Source organism: Somniosus microcephalus, chromosome 7 (assembly GCF_052327205.1).
Source record: "Somniosus microcephalus isolate GS21.2 chromosome 7, FLI_Smic_1.0, whole genome shotgun sequence".
NCBI classification, from domain to species: domain Eukaryota; kingdom Metazoa; phylum Chordata; class Chondrichthyes; order Squaliformes; family Somniosidae; genus Somniosus; species Somniosus microcephalus.
Window position 1 is genome coordinate 1,939,188 of NC_140993.1, and position 16,291 is coordinate 1,955,478.

The following is a 16,291-nucleotide window of genomic DNA, read 5'->3' on the forward strand; positions in this document are numbered from 1 at the left end:
TCTTCAACACAACCCGTCTCTGTATCCTCGGCTGTGTGGTGGAAGATGGGGTAATTGGACCGGACTCTGACCGATTACGCCCCCTAAAGGAACTGCCCCTGCCACACAATCCCAAAGCTTTAAAAAGGTGCCTGGGATTTTTTTCGTATTATGCCCAATGGGTGCCCAATTACTCTGATAAGGCCCGACCCCTCATTAAATCGACGTCCTTCCCACTATCAGCTGAAGCTCGGGAGGCTTTCACCAGTATTAAACAGGACATTGAAAGGGCTGCAGTGTGTGCAGTGGACGAATGTATTCCCTTTCAAGTCGAAAGCGATGCGTCAGACTTTGCTTTAGCTGCGACCCTCAATCAGGCTGGGAGACCTGTGGCCTTCTTCTCCCGAACTCTTCAGGGACCTGAAATCAGGCACTCTTCTGTCACGAAGGAGGCACAGGCTATAGTGGAGGCAGTGCGGCACTGGAGACACTACTTAGCCGGCAAACGTTTCACCCTGCTCACCGACCAGCAGTCGGTGGCTTTCATGTTTAATAACAAACAAAGGGGGAAAATCAAGAATGACAAAATACTCAGGTGGAGGATCGAACTATCCACGTTCGACTATGATATTATGTACAGGCCGGGAGCCCTTAATGAACCCCCAGACGCCCTATCGCGGGGAATGTGTGCCAGCCTTCATAAGGACAAATTACAGGGTCTCCACAACGACCTCTGTCACCCAGGGGTCACCCGACTATACCATTTTATAAAGTCCCGCAATCTGCCCCACTCCATCGAGGAGGTCAGGGCAATGACCAGAGCCTGCCGCATCTGTGCGGAATGCAAGCCTCGTTTCTACAGGCCTGACCGTGCACACCTTATCAAAGCCACACGGCCATTCGAGCGCCTAAGTCTGGACTTCAAGGGACCCCTTCCCTCTGCCGACCGTAACGTATACTTCCTCAATATCATTGATGAATATTCCCGCTTCCCCTTCGCCATTCCCTGCCCAGACATGACCAGTGCCACGGTCATCAAGTGTCTCTGTAATCTATTCTGCATGTTTGGCATGCCGAACTACATACACAGCGATAGGGGGACGTCTATTCATGAGTGACGAGCTGCGCCAGTTCTTGCTCTCGAAGGGGATAGCCACTAGCAGAACCACTAGCTACAACCCCTGGGGTAATGGGCAAGTGGAAAGGGAGAATGCTACTGTTTGGAAGGCTGTCACGTTAGCCTTAAAGTCAAAAGGCCTTCCGACCTCCCGCTGGCAGGAAGTCCTCCCAGACGTACTCCACTCCATAAGGTCTCTGTTATGTACTGCCACTAACGCTACCCCTCACGAAAAGATGTTCGTTTTCCCCCGGAAATCCACCTCTGGCATATCTCTACCTGCGTGGCTGACATCTCCGGGGACAGTACTATTGCGGAAGCACGTGAGAGGCCATAAAACGGACCCCCTTGTGGAAAAGGTACAGCTCCTCCATGCAAACCCTCAGTACGCCTATATCGAATACTCTGACGGGCGAGAGGACACCGTTTCCATAAAAGACCTTGCTCCCTCGGGGAGCGGAGAGAACGATGGGAGACTACCCGAGGAAGACCTACACCAAAGAGAGACAGGACGCCCAGAGGTATCAATACCCAACTTTAACCTGGAGGACACTGTGGAGGCCTGGACAGCGGAGGAACCAGAATCCACTCCCCTAGAGGCACCCCAACCGGCTTTGCGCTGATCACTGAGAACTGCAAAACCTCCTGACAGACTCACTTATACCAACTTTTAAGAATCATCACCCCGATGGACTAAATCTATAGAAGGGGTGAATGTAATGAAATCTGTTTGTCTTGATCCTGTATTCGTTTTGCACTCATGTATATTACCCTCCCCCGCTGTGTATAGTTTCACTTCCTTTCCCGACTAACCTGGGAGGTTCCAGGTCTTGGCTCTTGGCTCCGCCCCTGACTTACATAAAGATCCCAGGATCTGTATGACTCATTCCTGTGAACCAGTCGGCGTGTTGAGATGTTAGCTCTGATCTTAGTGATTAAAAGCCAACTTGTTTAAGTCTATAACTTCTAGTTTTGTGGTTATTGAAGGCCCATCACCCCTCTTTATCGATAACGTGGCCACAATACGAGATCTGTTTTCTAAAAAACTCGCATTTAGGGCGGTTAGCTCGGAGCCCATATTCCTGCAATCTAGTGAGCACCTGCTTCAGGTTGGCAAGGTGATCACTGTCATTTTCGCCCGTGACCAGGATGTCATCCAAATAGCACTGGGTCCCTGGGATCCCTTGCAGGACTTGTTCCATTGCCCTCTGCCAAATAGCCGGAGCTGATGCTACCCCGAATACCAGCTGGTTGTATTGGTAGAGACCTTTATGGGTGTTGATTGTGAGGTATTTTTTTGATGCTTCTTCTACCTCCATTTGCAGATACGCCTGGGCCAGATCAATCTTAGTGAAGCGTTTCCCTCCAGATAGCGAGGCGAAAATATCTTCAATCCGCGGAAGTGGATATTGTACGGTGTGAAGGATCGGGTTCACTGTTACCTTAAAGTCCCCACAGATGCGAACCTTTCTTGGTTCCCCAGGCATGCTGCTCAACTTCTTTTTCATCACAGGGACGATGGGTGTAGCCCACTCGCTCCAGTCTACCTTGGACAGTACACTTGAACGTTCCAGACTCTCCAGCTCTGCTTCGACGGCTGGGCGGATTGCATAAGGTACCGGTCTGGCCTTAAAAAAATTTTGGGCTTGCGTTTTCTTCAATTTTAATCATCGCTGTCATGCCTTTTAGTGTTCCGAGTCCTCGCTGGAACACTTCTTTCACGTCAGTTAGGATCTTTGACAGTCACCCAGGTGTGACGTCGTCATCCTTTTTGTCAGCCACAGTCAGTGCCTGTATGGAATGCCAATCCAGTTGTATTTTCCGGATCCATTCACGTCCCAGTAATGGCGGTCCTCCATCTTGCAATACATACAGGTCTAGTTTTGGTGTTTCCTTATCGTTATATATAACGGTCACCCTTATTTTTCCTTTGGGGTAGACTTTTTGCCCCGTGTACGTCTTCAAAATAATTTTTGTGTCTCTCAAGGGTATGTGTGAGAATAGCCGCTCGTAGTCCTGTCGGTTTATGACTGTTAGGGCTGATCCTGTGTCCAATTCCATCTTTACCTGGACTCCTGCTATCTTGAGAGTGACCCAAATGGTTCGGTGATCCTCCGTTGTGATCACATTATGTAGTTTCAGACAACTCAGTTCCCTGCTTTCAGAGTTGTTATCACTCTTGTTCATCTGAACTATTCTCCGTCATCTTATGTACCACCTTGTACTTTTCTTTGGTAGGTTTCTTATTGCTGGTTTTCTTTCCCGACCTGCAGACTCGTGCTATGTGTCCTACTTTTCCACACTGTCTGCACACTTTGTCTTTGAACCAGCAATCATTCTGGTCGTGTGTTGTTCTGCCGCAGCGATAGCACTTCTCTGTTCCATATGACATTTCGTTTGTGCCATATTCTTGCGGCCTCTGTTGTATCTCTGCAGCGCCCCATGCTGCTGCTTCATATGATACCGCAATGCTGAAAGCCTTTTCCAGCGTAAGGTCCTTTTCAGATAAAAGCCGTTTCTGGGTTCCTTCACTTTGAAGCCCACACACAAACTTGTCCCTTAAGGTATCTACCAGTCCCGCTCCAAACTGGCAGTGTTTCGATAGTTTGCGCAGTTCTGTTAAATAATCAGCATTGCTTTCACCCTTATGCTGGTTCCGTTTGTGAAACTTGAATCTTTCTGCTATCAGCAGCGGTGTGGGGTTTAAATGTTCCTGTAGTATCGTTGCTATGTCTTCAAAACTCTTTTCCATTGGCTTCGTTGGGGTTACTAGATTTCGTAATAAACCATACGTCTTTGCACCCATTAAATTTAACAATACCGACGCTTTCTTGTCATCTGACACCTCATTTGCCTTGCAGGACACCTCTATTCGTTCGACATATGTAGTCCAATCTTCGACTTCATTGTCAAATGCGGTGATACTGCCACTCTTCGGCATGTTGGGTGTGGTTTAAAATGGCGTCTCCCAATGGCTTAAAATGGCGTCTCTCGCGCTTTCCTTCCTCCCCCGCTGCTGCCAACGCCGCTCCCGGCGGTTCTCGTGTCAATGGCGGCGCCCTGTAGGTTTTGTGCGCTTTTCTCTCCCTCTCTCCGACGCTGCTCGGCCCCTGAACACCGGCTGCGCCCTGTGCGCTCTGCCCTCTCTCTCGCTCCCCCATCGACGCTGCTCGGCCATTTGCTGTGCCACTCGGTCGGGCTCTAGCCCGCTGCTGTCCGGGAAGGGTCTGCGCACTACCTGTTGCCAGCCCGTTTTGCTGGACCACCTCGACTGGAAAGCCAAGCCTGGCTCTCGACAGCCTCCCCCGCAATTCTCGAGTCTCTGCTGGATGACTGGGCGGTTGCCCGTGGTCGACGCCCGAGGCTCTGGCCTTGACCTCCAATCCACTGATCTCCAGGAACGAATCCCCGGGAGGTGATGCAGAGTTGCAGGTAGGTTCGAACTTGCCTCGTCGCCAATGTTACGTCCGTGTATAATAAGACACAGACTGCAGGAGAACGGTAAAACAGGTGTTTACTCAACGTGGCTCAAACGGGAACTGCCTGTACAGATTACTACTCAGTGCTATATACAGGTGTGGTCACTGCCAGTACTACAGTATACATGAGCTGTACAAAGTAGTTCCCCCCTTAAAGGTATATACATTACATCCAGGACATCCTCTCTCTCCAGCACTGTAATCATCTTCTTCCTTCTTCTTAGGCAGTCCCTCGGAACCGAGGATGACTTGCTTCCACATTAAAAATGAGTTCTCAGGTGATTGATGAGTCCAATGTGGGACCTACAGTTTCTGTCACAGGTGGGGCAGACGGTGGTTGAAGGGGCGGGTGGTGCGCTTGGGTTGACGTGCGCTGGGTCAGAGCGATCATAACATGATCGATTTCTCACTCGAAATGGAGAGCGAAGAAATTGACTCAGAGACTAAGGTCCTGAATTTAAACAAGGGGAATTATGATGCCATGAGACGGGAACTGAGTAGGTCTGATTGGACAACGTTCCTGAGAGGACTGGAGGTAGATAAACAATGGCAAACATTTAAAGATAGAATGACAAAATTGCAAAAATTGTTTATACCAATCTGGCATAAAAGGAAATCTAAAAAGGTGACTCAACCGTGGATAACAGGGGAAATTAGAGACAGCATAAAATCCAAAGATAGGGCGTATAAAATAGCCAAAAAAAGCGCCAGAGCGGAAGATTGGGAACAGTTTAAGATAGAGCAAAGGAGGGCAAAGGGCATGATCAAGAGGGGCAAAATAGCTTACGAAAACAAGCTGGCGGAAAATATAAAAACTAACTCCAAAAGCTTTTATAAATATATCAAAAGGAAAAGACTGGTGAAAACCAAAGTTGGTCCATTGCAGTCAGATACGGGGGAATATATAATGGGAAATAAGGAAATGGCAGATCAACTAAATGCATACTTTGGGTCAGTCTTTACGAAGGAAGACACAAAAAACCTCCCTGGGATATCGGGAAAAATAGGGACATTGGCAAAGGAGGAACTGACGCAAATCAATATCTCTAAGGATATGGTGTTAAGGAAGCTAAAGGGATTGAAGGTGGACAAATCCCCAGGGCCTGATAACATGCATCCTAGGGTACTGAAGGAGGTGGCCCTAGAGATAGCGGATGCACTAAGGATGATTTTTCAGAATTCATTAGACTCGGGAACAGTGCCGATGGATTGGAGGGTAGCTAACGTTACCCCACTATTCAAAAAGGGGGGTAGGGAAAAAGCAGGTAATTACAGACCTGTAAGCCTTACATCAGTTGTGGGCAAAATGCTGGAGTCCATCATTAAGGATGAAATAGCGGAGCACTTAGCAAATGGGGACAGGATAGGACAGAGTCAACATGGATTTACAAAGGGTAAATCGTGCTTGACTAATCTATTGGAATTTTTTGAGGGAGTAACTGGTAGAATAGATGGGGGAGAGCCAGTAGATGTGGTGTACCTGGACTTCCAAAAGGCCTTCGATAAGGTCCCACATAAAAGATTAGCATGGAAAATTGAGGCTCATGGGATAAAGGGGAAAGTTTTGGCGTGGATAGGGAACTGGCTGTCAGATAGAAAACAGAGAGTTGGAATAAACGGCTCATTTTCTGAATGGCAGGCAGTAACAAGTGGGGTACCACAGGGATCTGTCCTGGGCCCCCAGCTGTTCACAATTTACATTAATGACCTGGATCAGGGAGTCGGATGCAGCATTTCCAAATTTGCAGACGACACTAAACTAGGAGGTGGGGTGGGCTCAGAGGAAGAGACCAGGAAGCTCCAGAGCGATTTGGACAGACTGGGCGATTGGGCGGATAAATGGCAGATGCACTATAATGTGGACAAGTGCGAAGTTATCCACCTTGGGTGCAGGAACGGGAGGGCAAATTATTATTTAAATGGCAATAGATTGGGAGAGGGGGAAGTACAGAGAGACCTGGGTGTTCTTGTACACCAGTCACTGAAGGCGAGCATGCAGGTGCAACAGGCGGTCAAGAAGGCAAACGGTATGCTGGCCTTCATAGCAAAAGGGTTAGAATACAGGAACAGGGATACCTTGCTGCAGCTGTACAGGGCACTGGTGAGACCACACCTCGAGTACTGTGTACAGTTTTGGTCGCCTCATCTGAGGAAGGATGTTCTTGCCATGGAGGGGGTGCAGCGGCGATTCACCAGGCTGATACCAGGAATGGCGGGAATGACCTATGAGGAGAGACTATGTAGTTTAGGGATGTACACACTGGAGTTTAGAAGATTGAGAGGGGACCTCATAGAAGTGTATAAAATTCTGACAGGTCTAGACAGACTGGATGCAGAAGGAATGTTTCCCTTGGCGGGTGAGAACAGAACTAGAGGACATAATTTAAGGATAAGGGCTAAACCATTTAGGACAGAGATGAGGGGGAATTTCTTCACTCAGAGAGTGGTGAACCTGTGGAACTCATTGCCACAGAGGGCAGTGTACGCCAGCTCATTAAATATATTTAAGAGGGAATTAGATATATTTCTACGGGCAAAAGGGGTTAAGGGTTACGGAGAGAAGGCGGGGACGGGATACTGAATTAAAGGATCAGCCATGATCTCATTAAATGGCGGAGCAGGCACGAAGGGCCGAATGGCCTACTCCTGCTCCTATCTTCTATGTATCTATGTATCTATGTAAACCCTCCCCAACAGCACCAGCAAACCCCCCAGCGAGGATATTGGTCCCAGCTCTGTTGAGGTGTAACCCGTCCGACCTGTACAGGTTCCACCTCCCTCAGAACCGGTCCCAATGTCCCAGGAATCTAAATCCCTCCCTCCTGCACCATCTCTCCAGCCACGCATTCATCTGCTCTATTCTCCTGTTTCTATCCTCGCTCGTGCGTGGCACCGGGAGTAATCCGGAGATTACTACCTTTTTGAGGTCCTGCTTTTTTAATCTCTCTCCTAGCTGCCTAAAATCTGCCTGCAGGACCTCATTCCTCTTTCTGCCTATGTCGTCGGTACCGATATGGGCCACGACCTCTGACTGTTCACCTGTCCGGCAGCCGTTCAGTGACATCCTTGACCCTGGCACCAGGGAGGCATCATACCATCCTAGAGTCACGTCTGCGGCCGCAGAAACCCCTGTCTGTTCCCCTAACTATCGAATCCCCTATCACTATTGCTTTTCCTGATTTCCCCCCACCCCGGTACAGCTGAGCCACCCGTAGTGCCGTTAACTTGGCTCTGGCTGTACTTCCCAGAGGAACCATCGTACTCACCAGAGCCAGATGCATTCGGGGGACTCCTGCACTACCTGCCTGGTCCTCCTTTTCCTTCTGGTGGTCACCCATTGTTAGGGAGACGGATGGAGTCAGTGGCCAGGGAGCGGAGTTTGTGTCGGGGTCCAAAACATAGAAACATAGAAGATAGGAGCAGGAGTAGGCCATTCAGCCCCTCGAGCCTGCTCCGCCATTTAATGAGATCATGGCTGATCATCCAAATTCAGTACCCTGTCCCTGCTTTCTCCCCATATCCCTTGATCCCTTTAGCTTTAAGAAATACATCTAACTCCTTCTTGAATATATTTAATGATTTGGCCTCCACTGCCTTCTGTGGTAGAGAATTCCACAGGTTCACCACTCTGTGGGTGAAGAAATTCCTCCTCATCCCAGTCCTAAATGGCTTACCCCTTATCCTTAGACTGTGACCCCTGGTTCTGGACTCCCCGGCCATCGGGAACATCCTTCCTGCATCCAGTCGGTCTAGTCCTGTTAGAATTTTATAAGTTTCAATGAGATCCCCTCTCATTCTTCTAAACTCCAGCAAGTATAAGCTCAATCGACCCAATCTCTCCTCATACGTCATTCCTGCCATCCCAGGTATCAGTCTGGTGAATCTTCGCTGCACTCCCTCCATGGCAAGAACATCCTTCCTCAGATAAGGCGACCAAAACTGCATACGATACTCAAGGTGTGGTCTCACCAAGGCCCTGTACAACTGCAGCAAGACATCCTTGTTCTTGTACAGAAACCCTCTCGCTACGAAGGCCAACATACCATTTGCCTTCTTAACCGCCTGCTGCACCTGCATGCTTACCTTCAGCGACTGGTGCACAAGGACACCCAGGTCTCATTGCACTTCCCCTTCTCCCAATCTATTGCCGTTCAGAAAATAATCTGCCTTCCTGTTTTTGCCACCAAAGTGGATAACCTCGCATTTATCCACATTATACTGCGTCTGCCCAATCACCCAACCTGTCCAAATCATACTGGAGTTTATCGGCATCCTCCTCACAGCACACACGCCCACCCAGCTTTGTGTCGTCTGCAAACTTGGAGATATTACATCTAGTTCCCTCGTCTAGATCATTAATATATATTGTGAATAGCTGGGGTCCTAGGACCGATCCCTGTGGTACCCCACTAGTCACTGCCTGCCACTCGGAAAAAGACCCGTTTATTCCAACTCTTTGCTTCCTGTCTGCCAACCAGTTCTCTATCCAAGTCAGTACCTTGCCCCCAATCCCATGTGCCTTAACTTTACACACTAATCTCTTATGCGGGACCTTATCGAAAGCCTTCTGAAAGTCCAAATACACCACATCCACTGGTTCTCCCTTATCTATTTTACCAGTTACATCCTCTAAAAATTCAAGTAGATTAGTCAAGCACGATTTACCTTTTGTAAATCCATGTTGACTTTGTCCGATCCTGTCACTGTTTTCTAAGTGCTCTGCTATTACATCTTTTCTAATGGACTCTAGCATTTTCCACACTACTGATGTCAGGCTTACCGGTCTATAATTCCCCGTTTTCTCTCTACCACCTTTTTTGAATAGTGGGGTTACATTAGCTACCCTCCAATCCATGGGAACTGTTCCAGAGTCTATAGAATTTTGGAAGATGACCAGCAATGCATCTACTATTTCTAGGGCCACTTCCTCGAGTACCCTCGGATGTAGATTATCAGGCCCTGGGGATTTATTGGCCTTCAATCCTGTCAATTTCCCTAATACCACTTCCCTACAAATACTGATTTCTTTCAGTTCCTCCCTCTCAGTCGACCCTTTGTTCCCCGACATCTCTGCGAGGTTATTTGTGTCCTCCTTTGTGAAGACAGAACCAAAGTATATATTTAATTGGTCAGCCATTTCTTTGTTCCCCATTATAAATTCCCCTGATTCTGACTGCAAGGGAACCTATGCTTCTCTTCACATATATATAGAAGCTTTTGAAGTCAGTTTTTATGTTCCCTGCAAGCTTACTCTCATACTCTATTTCCCCCCTCTTAATTAATCCCTTTGTCCTCCTTTGCTGAACCCTAAACTGCTCCCAATCCTCAGGTTTGCTGCTTTTTCTGGCCAATTTATATGTCCTCTCCTTGGATCTTATGCTATCCCTAATTTCCCTTGTTAGCCACGGTTGATTCACCTTTTTTGTTTTATTTTTATGCCAAACAGGGATGAACAAATTCTGTAGTTCATCCATGCGATCTTTGAATGTTTGCCATTGCCTATCCACCGTCAACCCTTTGAGTAACATTCCCCAATTAATCCTACCCATCTCGCGCTTCATACCATCGTAGTTTCCTTTATTTAAATTCAGGACCCCAGTCTCTGAGTCAAATACTTCACTCTCCATCTTAATGAAGAATTCGATCATATTATGATCGCTGCGCCCCAAGGGGCCTCGCACAACAAGATTGTTAATTATTCCTTTCTCATTACATAATACCCAGTCTAAGATGGCCTGATCTCTAGTTGGTTCCTTGACATATTGGTCCAGGAAACCATCCTGTATACACTCCAGGGATTCCTCCTCCACAGTATTGTTACTAATTTGTTTAGTCCAATCTATATGTAGATTAAAGTCACCCATGATAACTGCTGTGCCCTTATTGCACGCGTCTCTAATTTACCATTTAATGCCATCCCCAACCTCCGCGTTACTGTTTGGGGGTCTGTATACAACTCCCAGTAACGTTTTCTGTCCCTTGGTATTTCTCAGCTCTACCCATACAGATTTCACATCATCAGAGCGAATATCCTTCCTTACAATTGTGTTAATCTCTTTAACCAGCAATGCTATCCCACCTCCCTTTCCTTTCTGCCTGTCTTTCCTGAATATTGAATACCCCTGGAAGTTGAGTTCCCAGCCCTGGTCACCCTGGAGCCATGTTTCCGTAATCCCAATCATATCATATCATACGTCAATGGCTTCAGTCTTCTCGATATTTAATTGGAGAACATTTCTGCTAATCCAGAACTGGATGTCGGACATGCAGTCTGACCATTTAGAGACAGTGGAGGGGTTGAGTGAAGTGGTAGTGAGGTAGAGCTGGTTATCGTCCGCGTACATGTGGAAACTGTGGGGGGGAAAAATGGAATTAAACTTCATCTTCAGAAAACAGAGAGACTGTTCAAAAAAGCCTGAAGAGTCTCAAAATGGACAGGTTCACAGTACAGAAATCTACACCAACAACAAGAAGTATTTATATAGCGCCTTTAAAATAGTAAAACATCACGAGGTGCTTCACAGGAGTATGAGAAGACAAAAAATTTGACACCGAGCCACATAAGGAGATATTAGGGGAGATGGCCAAAAGCTTGGTCACAGAGGTGGGTTTTAAGGAGCATCTTAAAGGAGGAGAGAGAGGCGGAGAGGTTCAGGGAGAGAATTCCAGAGCTTAGGGCCCAGGCAGCAAAAGGCACGGCCACCAATGGTGGAGCGATTAAAAATCAGGGATGCTCAAGAGGCCAGAATTAGAGGAGCGCAGAGATCTCTTTTGAGTGCAGGGGGGGGCGGTGGCTGGATGAGATAGCAGAGATGGGGAGGGGGGTGAGGCCACGGAGGGATTTGCACCAGGATGAGAATTTTGAAACGGATTGTACGAACAGTTCTCCACCCAGATTTCATCCCGTCAGCCTGACTGTCTACCCTGACTGTAACTGGTAGAATAGATAAGGGAGATAAGTGGATGTGGTGTATTTGGACTTTCAGAAGTCTTTCGATAAGGTCCTGCATAAGAGATTAGCGTGTAAAGTTAAGGCACATGGGATTGGGGGCAAGGTACTGACTTGGATAGAGAACTGGTTGGCAGACAGGAAGCAAAGAGTTGGAATAAACGGGTCTTTTTCCGAGTGGCAGGCAGTGACTAGTGGGGTACCGCAGGGATCGGTCCTGGGACCCCAGCTATTCACAATATATATAAATGATCTACACGAGGGAACTAGATGTAATATCTCCAAGTTTGCAGACGACACAAAGCTGGGTGGGCGTGTGTGCTGTGAGGAGGATGCCGAGAAACTCCAGTATGATTTGGACAGGTTGGGTGATTGGGCAGAAGCATGGCAGATGCAGTATAATGTGGATAAATGCAAGGTTATCCACTTTGGTGGCAAAAACAGGAAGGCAGCTTATTATCTGAACGGCAATAGATTGGGAGAAGGGGAAGTGCAATGAGACCTGGGTGCCCTTGTGCACCAGTCGCTGAAGGTAAGCATGCAGTTAAGAAGGCAAATGGTATGTTGGCCTTCATAGCAAGAGGGTTCGAGTACAGGAACAAGGATGTCTTGCTGCAGTTGTACAGGGATGGCAGGAATGACGTATGAGGAGAGATTGGGTCCATTGGGCTTATACTCGCTGGAGTTTAGAAGAATGAGAGGGGATCTCATTGAAACTTACAAAATTATAACAGGACTAGACAGACTAGATGTAGGAAGTATGTTCCCGATGGTCGGGGAGTCCAGAACCAGGGGTCACAGTCTAAGGATAAGGGGTAAACCATTTAGGACAGATGAGGAGGAATTTCTTCACCCAGAGAGTGGTGAACCTGTGAAATTCTCTACCACAGAAGGCAGTGGAGGCCAATTCATTAAATATATTCAAGAAGGAGTTAGATATATTTTGTAAGGCTAAAGGGATCAAGGGATATGGGGAGAAAGCAGGGACAGGGTACTGAGTTTGGATGATCAGCCATGATCTCATTGAATGGCGGAGCAGGCTCGAGGGGCCGAATGGCCTACTCCTGCTCCTATCTTCTATGTTTCTGTCCTATGAATGTGCCTCCTTATTGTTGCTTCTGCATGCTAACCTCTGAAAGTTAGCATGCAGGTACAGCAAGTAATTAGAAAGGCAAATGCAATTGCCTTTATTGTAAGGGGTATGGAGTATAAAAGTAGGGAAGTTTTGATGCAACTTTACAGGGCGCTGGTGAGACCGCACCTGGAGTACTGCGTACAGTTCTGGTCTCCATATTTAAGGAAGGATATACTTGCATTGGATGCAGTGCAGAGAAACATAGAAAAATAGGAGCAGGAGTAGGCCATTCGGCCCTTCGAGCCTGCTCCGCCATTCAATATGATCATGGCTGTTCCTCTATCTCAATACCATATTGCTGCTCTCTCCCCATACCCCTTGATGCCTTTTGTGTCTAGAAATCTATCTAGCTCCTTCTTAAGTATATTCAGTGACTTGGCCTCCACAGCCTTCTGTGGTAGAGAATTCCACAGGTTCACCACCCTCCGAGTGAAGAAATTTCTCCTCATCTCAGTCCTAAATGTCCTACCCTGTATCCTGAGACTGTGACCCCTTGTTCTAGAATCTCCAGCCAGAGGAAACATTCTCCCTGCATCCAGTCTGTCTAGCCCTGTCAGAATTTTATACGTTTCAATGAGATCCCCTCTCATTCTTCTAAACTCTAGTGAATACAAGCCTAGTCGACCCAATCTCTCCTCATACAACAGTCCTGCCATCCCAGGAATCAATCTGGTGAACCTTCGCTGCACTCCCTCTATGGCAAGTATATCCTTTCTTGGGTAAGGAGACCAAAACTGCACACAGTACTCCAGGTGTGGTCTCACCAAGGCCCTGTATAACTGTAGTAAGACATCCTTGCTCCTGTACTCAAATCCTCTTGCAATGAAGGCCAACATACCATTTGCCTTCCTAACTGCTTGCTGCACCTGCATGTTTGTTTGCTTTCAGTGACTGGTGTACAAGGACACCCAGGTCCCTTTGTACATCAATATTTCCCAATCTATCACCATTTAAATAATACTCTGCCTTTCTGTTTTTCCTACTGAAGTGGATAACTTCTCATTTATCCACATTATACTGCATCTGCCATGAATTTCCCACTCTCTCAACTTGTCTAAATCGCCTTGAAGCCTCTTTGCATGCTCCTCACAACTCACAAACACACCTAGTTTTGTGTCATCAGCGAAGTTGGAAATATTACATTTGGTTACCTCATCCAAATCATTGACATATATTGTGAATAGCTGGGGCCAAGCACTGATCCCTGCGGTACCCCACTAGTCACCGCCTGCCACCCTGAAAAAGACCCATTTATTCCTACTCTGTTTTCTGTCTGTCACCCAATTTCCAATCCATGCCAGTATATTACCCCCAATCCCATTGCCTTAATTTTGCACACTAACCTCTTTTTACGTGGGACTTTATCAAATGCCTTTTGAAAATCCAAAAACACCACACCCACTGGTTCTCCCTTATCTATTCTACCAGTTACATCCTCAAAAGGCTCCAGTAGGTTTGTCAAACACGATTTCCCTTTCATAAATCCGTGCTGACTTTGTCTAATCCCGTTGATATTTTCTAAGTGTCCCGTTATCACATCCTTTATAATACTCTTTAGCATTTTCCCTATTACTGATGGTAGGCTAACCATTTTGTGCAGCAGCTGGGGCCTGAAAATCAGCTTCACTGCCCCTGGGCTGGGAATGGGCGACATGAGACAACATTCTCCCTCTTACCCCTTTCTACACTCCTTTTACAGGGTTTTAGAAGTGGAGCATTTACAGACAGGAAGCTCAGACCAAACATCACGTCAGGGTCTGACAGAGTTGCTCGATTCATCAGGACCTGAATATCATCGGCCTTTGCACATGGAAGGAGAGAGCAGTGATCTCAACGCAGACAAACCGCACACGTGTTCCGTCTGTGGACTCGGATTCAGCCGATCGCCTGACATGGCGAGTCATGTGCACCGTCACACCGGGGAGAAACTGGGTAAAGGTGGGGATGGTGGGAATGGATTCAGTTCCCCGTCTACGTCAGAAGTTCATCCGCACAGGCACGCTGGGGACAGTCCGTTCACCTACTCCGCGTTTGGGAAGGAATTCACTCGCACGTCCCACCTGCTGCGACACCAGCTTGTCCACACTGATGAGAGACCGTTTCAATGTTCTGACTGTGGGAAGAGGTTTAAAAGCTCCTCGAATCTGATGACACACCAGCGGTCTCACACTGGAGAGAGACCGTTCATCTGCTCTGTGTGTGGGAAGGGTTTCACTGTGTCATCCAACCTGCTGCAATATGAGCGAGTTCACACTGGAGAGAGGCCGTTCTCCTGCTGTGAGTGTGGGAAACATTTCACTCCGTCATCCACCCTGCAGACACAGCAGCGAGTTCACACTGGGGTGAGGCCGTTCACCTGCTCCGTGTGTGGGAAGCGATTCACACAGTTATTCAACCTGCAGGCACATCGCCAAGTTCACACTGATGAGAGGCCGTTTAAATGTTCCGACTGTGGGAAGAGCTTTAAATACACCGGGGACCTGAAGCAACACCAGCTTGCTCACACTGTTGAGAGGCCGTTTAAATGTTCCGACTGTGGGAAGAGCTGTAAAAGATCCGGGGACCTGAAGAAACACCAGCGCGTTCACACTGATGAGAGAGCATTTCAATGTTCCAACTGTGGGAAGAGTTTTAAATGCTCCGGGTCTCTGACCAGACACCAGCTTGTTCACACTGATGAGAGACCCTTTAAATGTTCTGACTGTGGGAAGAGCTTTATAAGCCCCAGGGTTCTGACCACACACCAGCGAGTTCACACTGGGGAGAGACCGTTCACCTGCTCCGTGTGTGGAAAGGGATTCACTGATCCATACAACCTGCTGAAACACCAGCTTGTTCATACTGATGAGAGAGCATTTCAATGTTCTGACTGTGGGAAGAGCTTTAAATGCTCCGGGCATCTGAAGGAACATCAGCGAGTTCACACTGATGAGAGGCCGTTTAAATGTTCCGACTGTGGGAAGAGCTTTAAAAGCTCCGGGGACCTGATGCAACACCAGCTTGTTCACACTGATGAGAGACCCTTTAAATGTTCTGACTGTGGGAAGAGTTTTAAAAGCCCCGGGGTTCTGACCAGACACCAGCGAGTTCACACCGCGGAGAGGCCATTTCCCTGCTCCGTGTGTGGAATGGGATTCACTCATTCATCAAACTTGCTGATACACCAGCTTGTTCACACTGATGAGAGACCCTTTAAATGTTCTGTCTGTCAAAAGAGCTTTAAATGCACCGGGGACCTGAAGCAACACCAGCTTGTTCACACTGATGAGAGACCGTTTACATGTTCTGACTGTGGGAAGAGCTTTAAAAACGGCAATAAACTGCTGAGACACCAGCTTGTCCACACTGGGGAGGGGCTGTTTACCTGCTCCATGTGTGGAAAGGGATTCACTGAGTCATCTACCTTGCTGAGACACCAGCTTGTTCACACTGATGAGAGACCGTTTACATGTTCTGACTGTGGGAAGAGCTTTAAACACTCCAATGACCTGCTGAGACACCAGCGAGTTCACACTGTTCTGTAGCACAGGGCCCTGTAGACAGCTGGGGTGACATGAACGTGGAACGGATGAATGTTTTATAAATTCCTGTATTATTGTTTAATCTTTCAAACTGTTATGATGATTCCGTTG

At 47.6% G+C, this 16,291-nt stretch overlaps 1 protein-coding gene across 1 annotated transcript in view; it reads left to right on the forward strand.

The window, feature by feature from the left end:
* Nucleotides 1-16,291, forward strand: part of LOC147114454 (uncharacterized) — a 240,950-nt gene that overhangs the window by 24,651 nt on the left and 200,008 nt on the right. Inside the window, exon 2 of the mRNA XM_085993919.1 lies at nucleotides 14,359-16,171. Coding sequence (XP_085850045.1) covers nucleotides 14,468-16,171 — 1,704 coding nt within the window. The 5' untranslated portion in view covers nucleotides 14,359-14,467. The remainder of the gene's footprint in view (nucleotides 1-14,358; nucleotides 16,172-16,291) is intronic.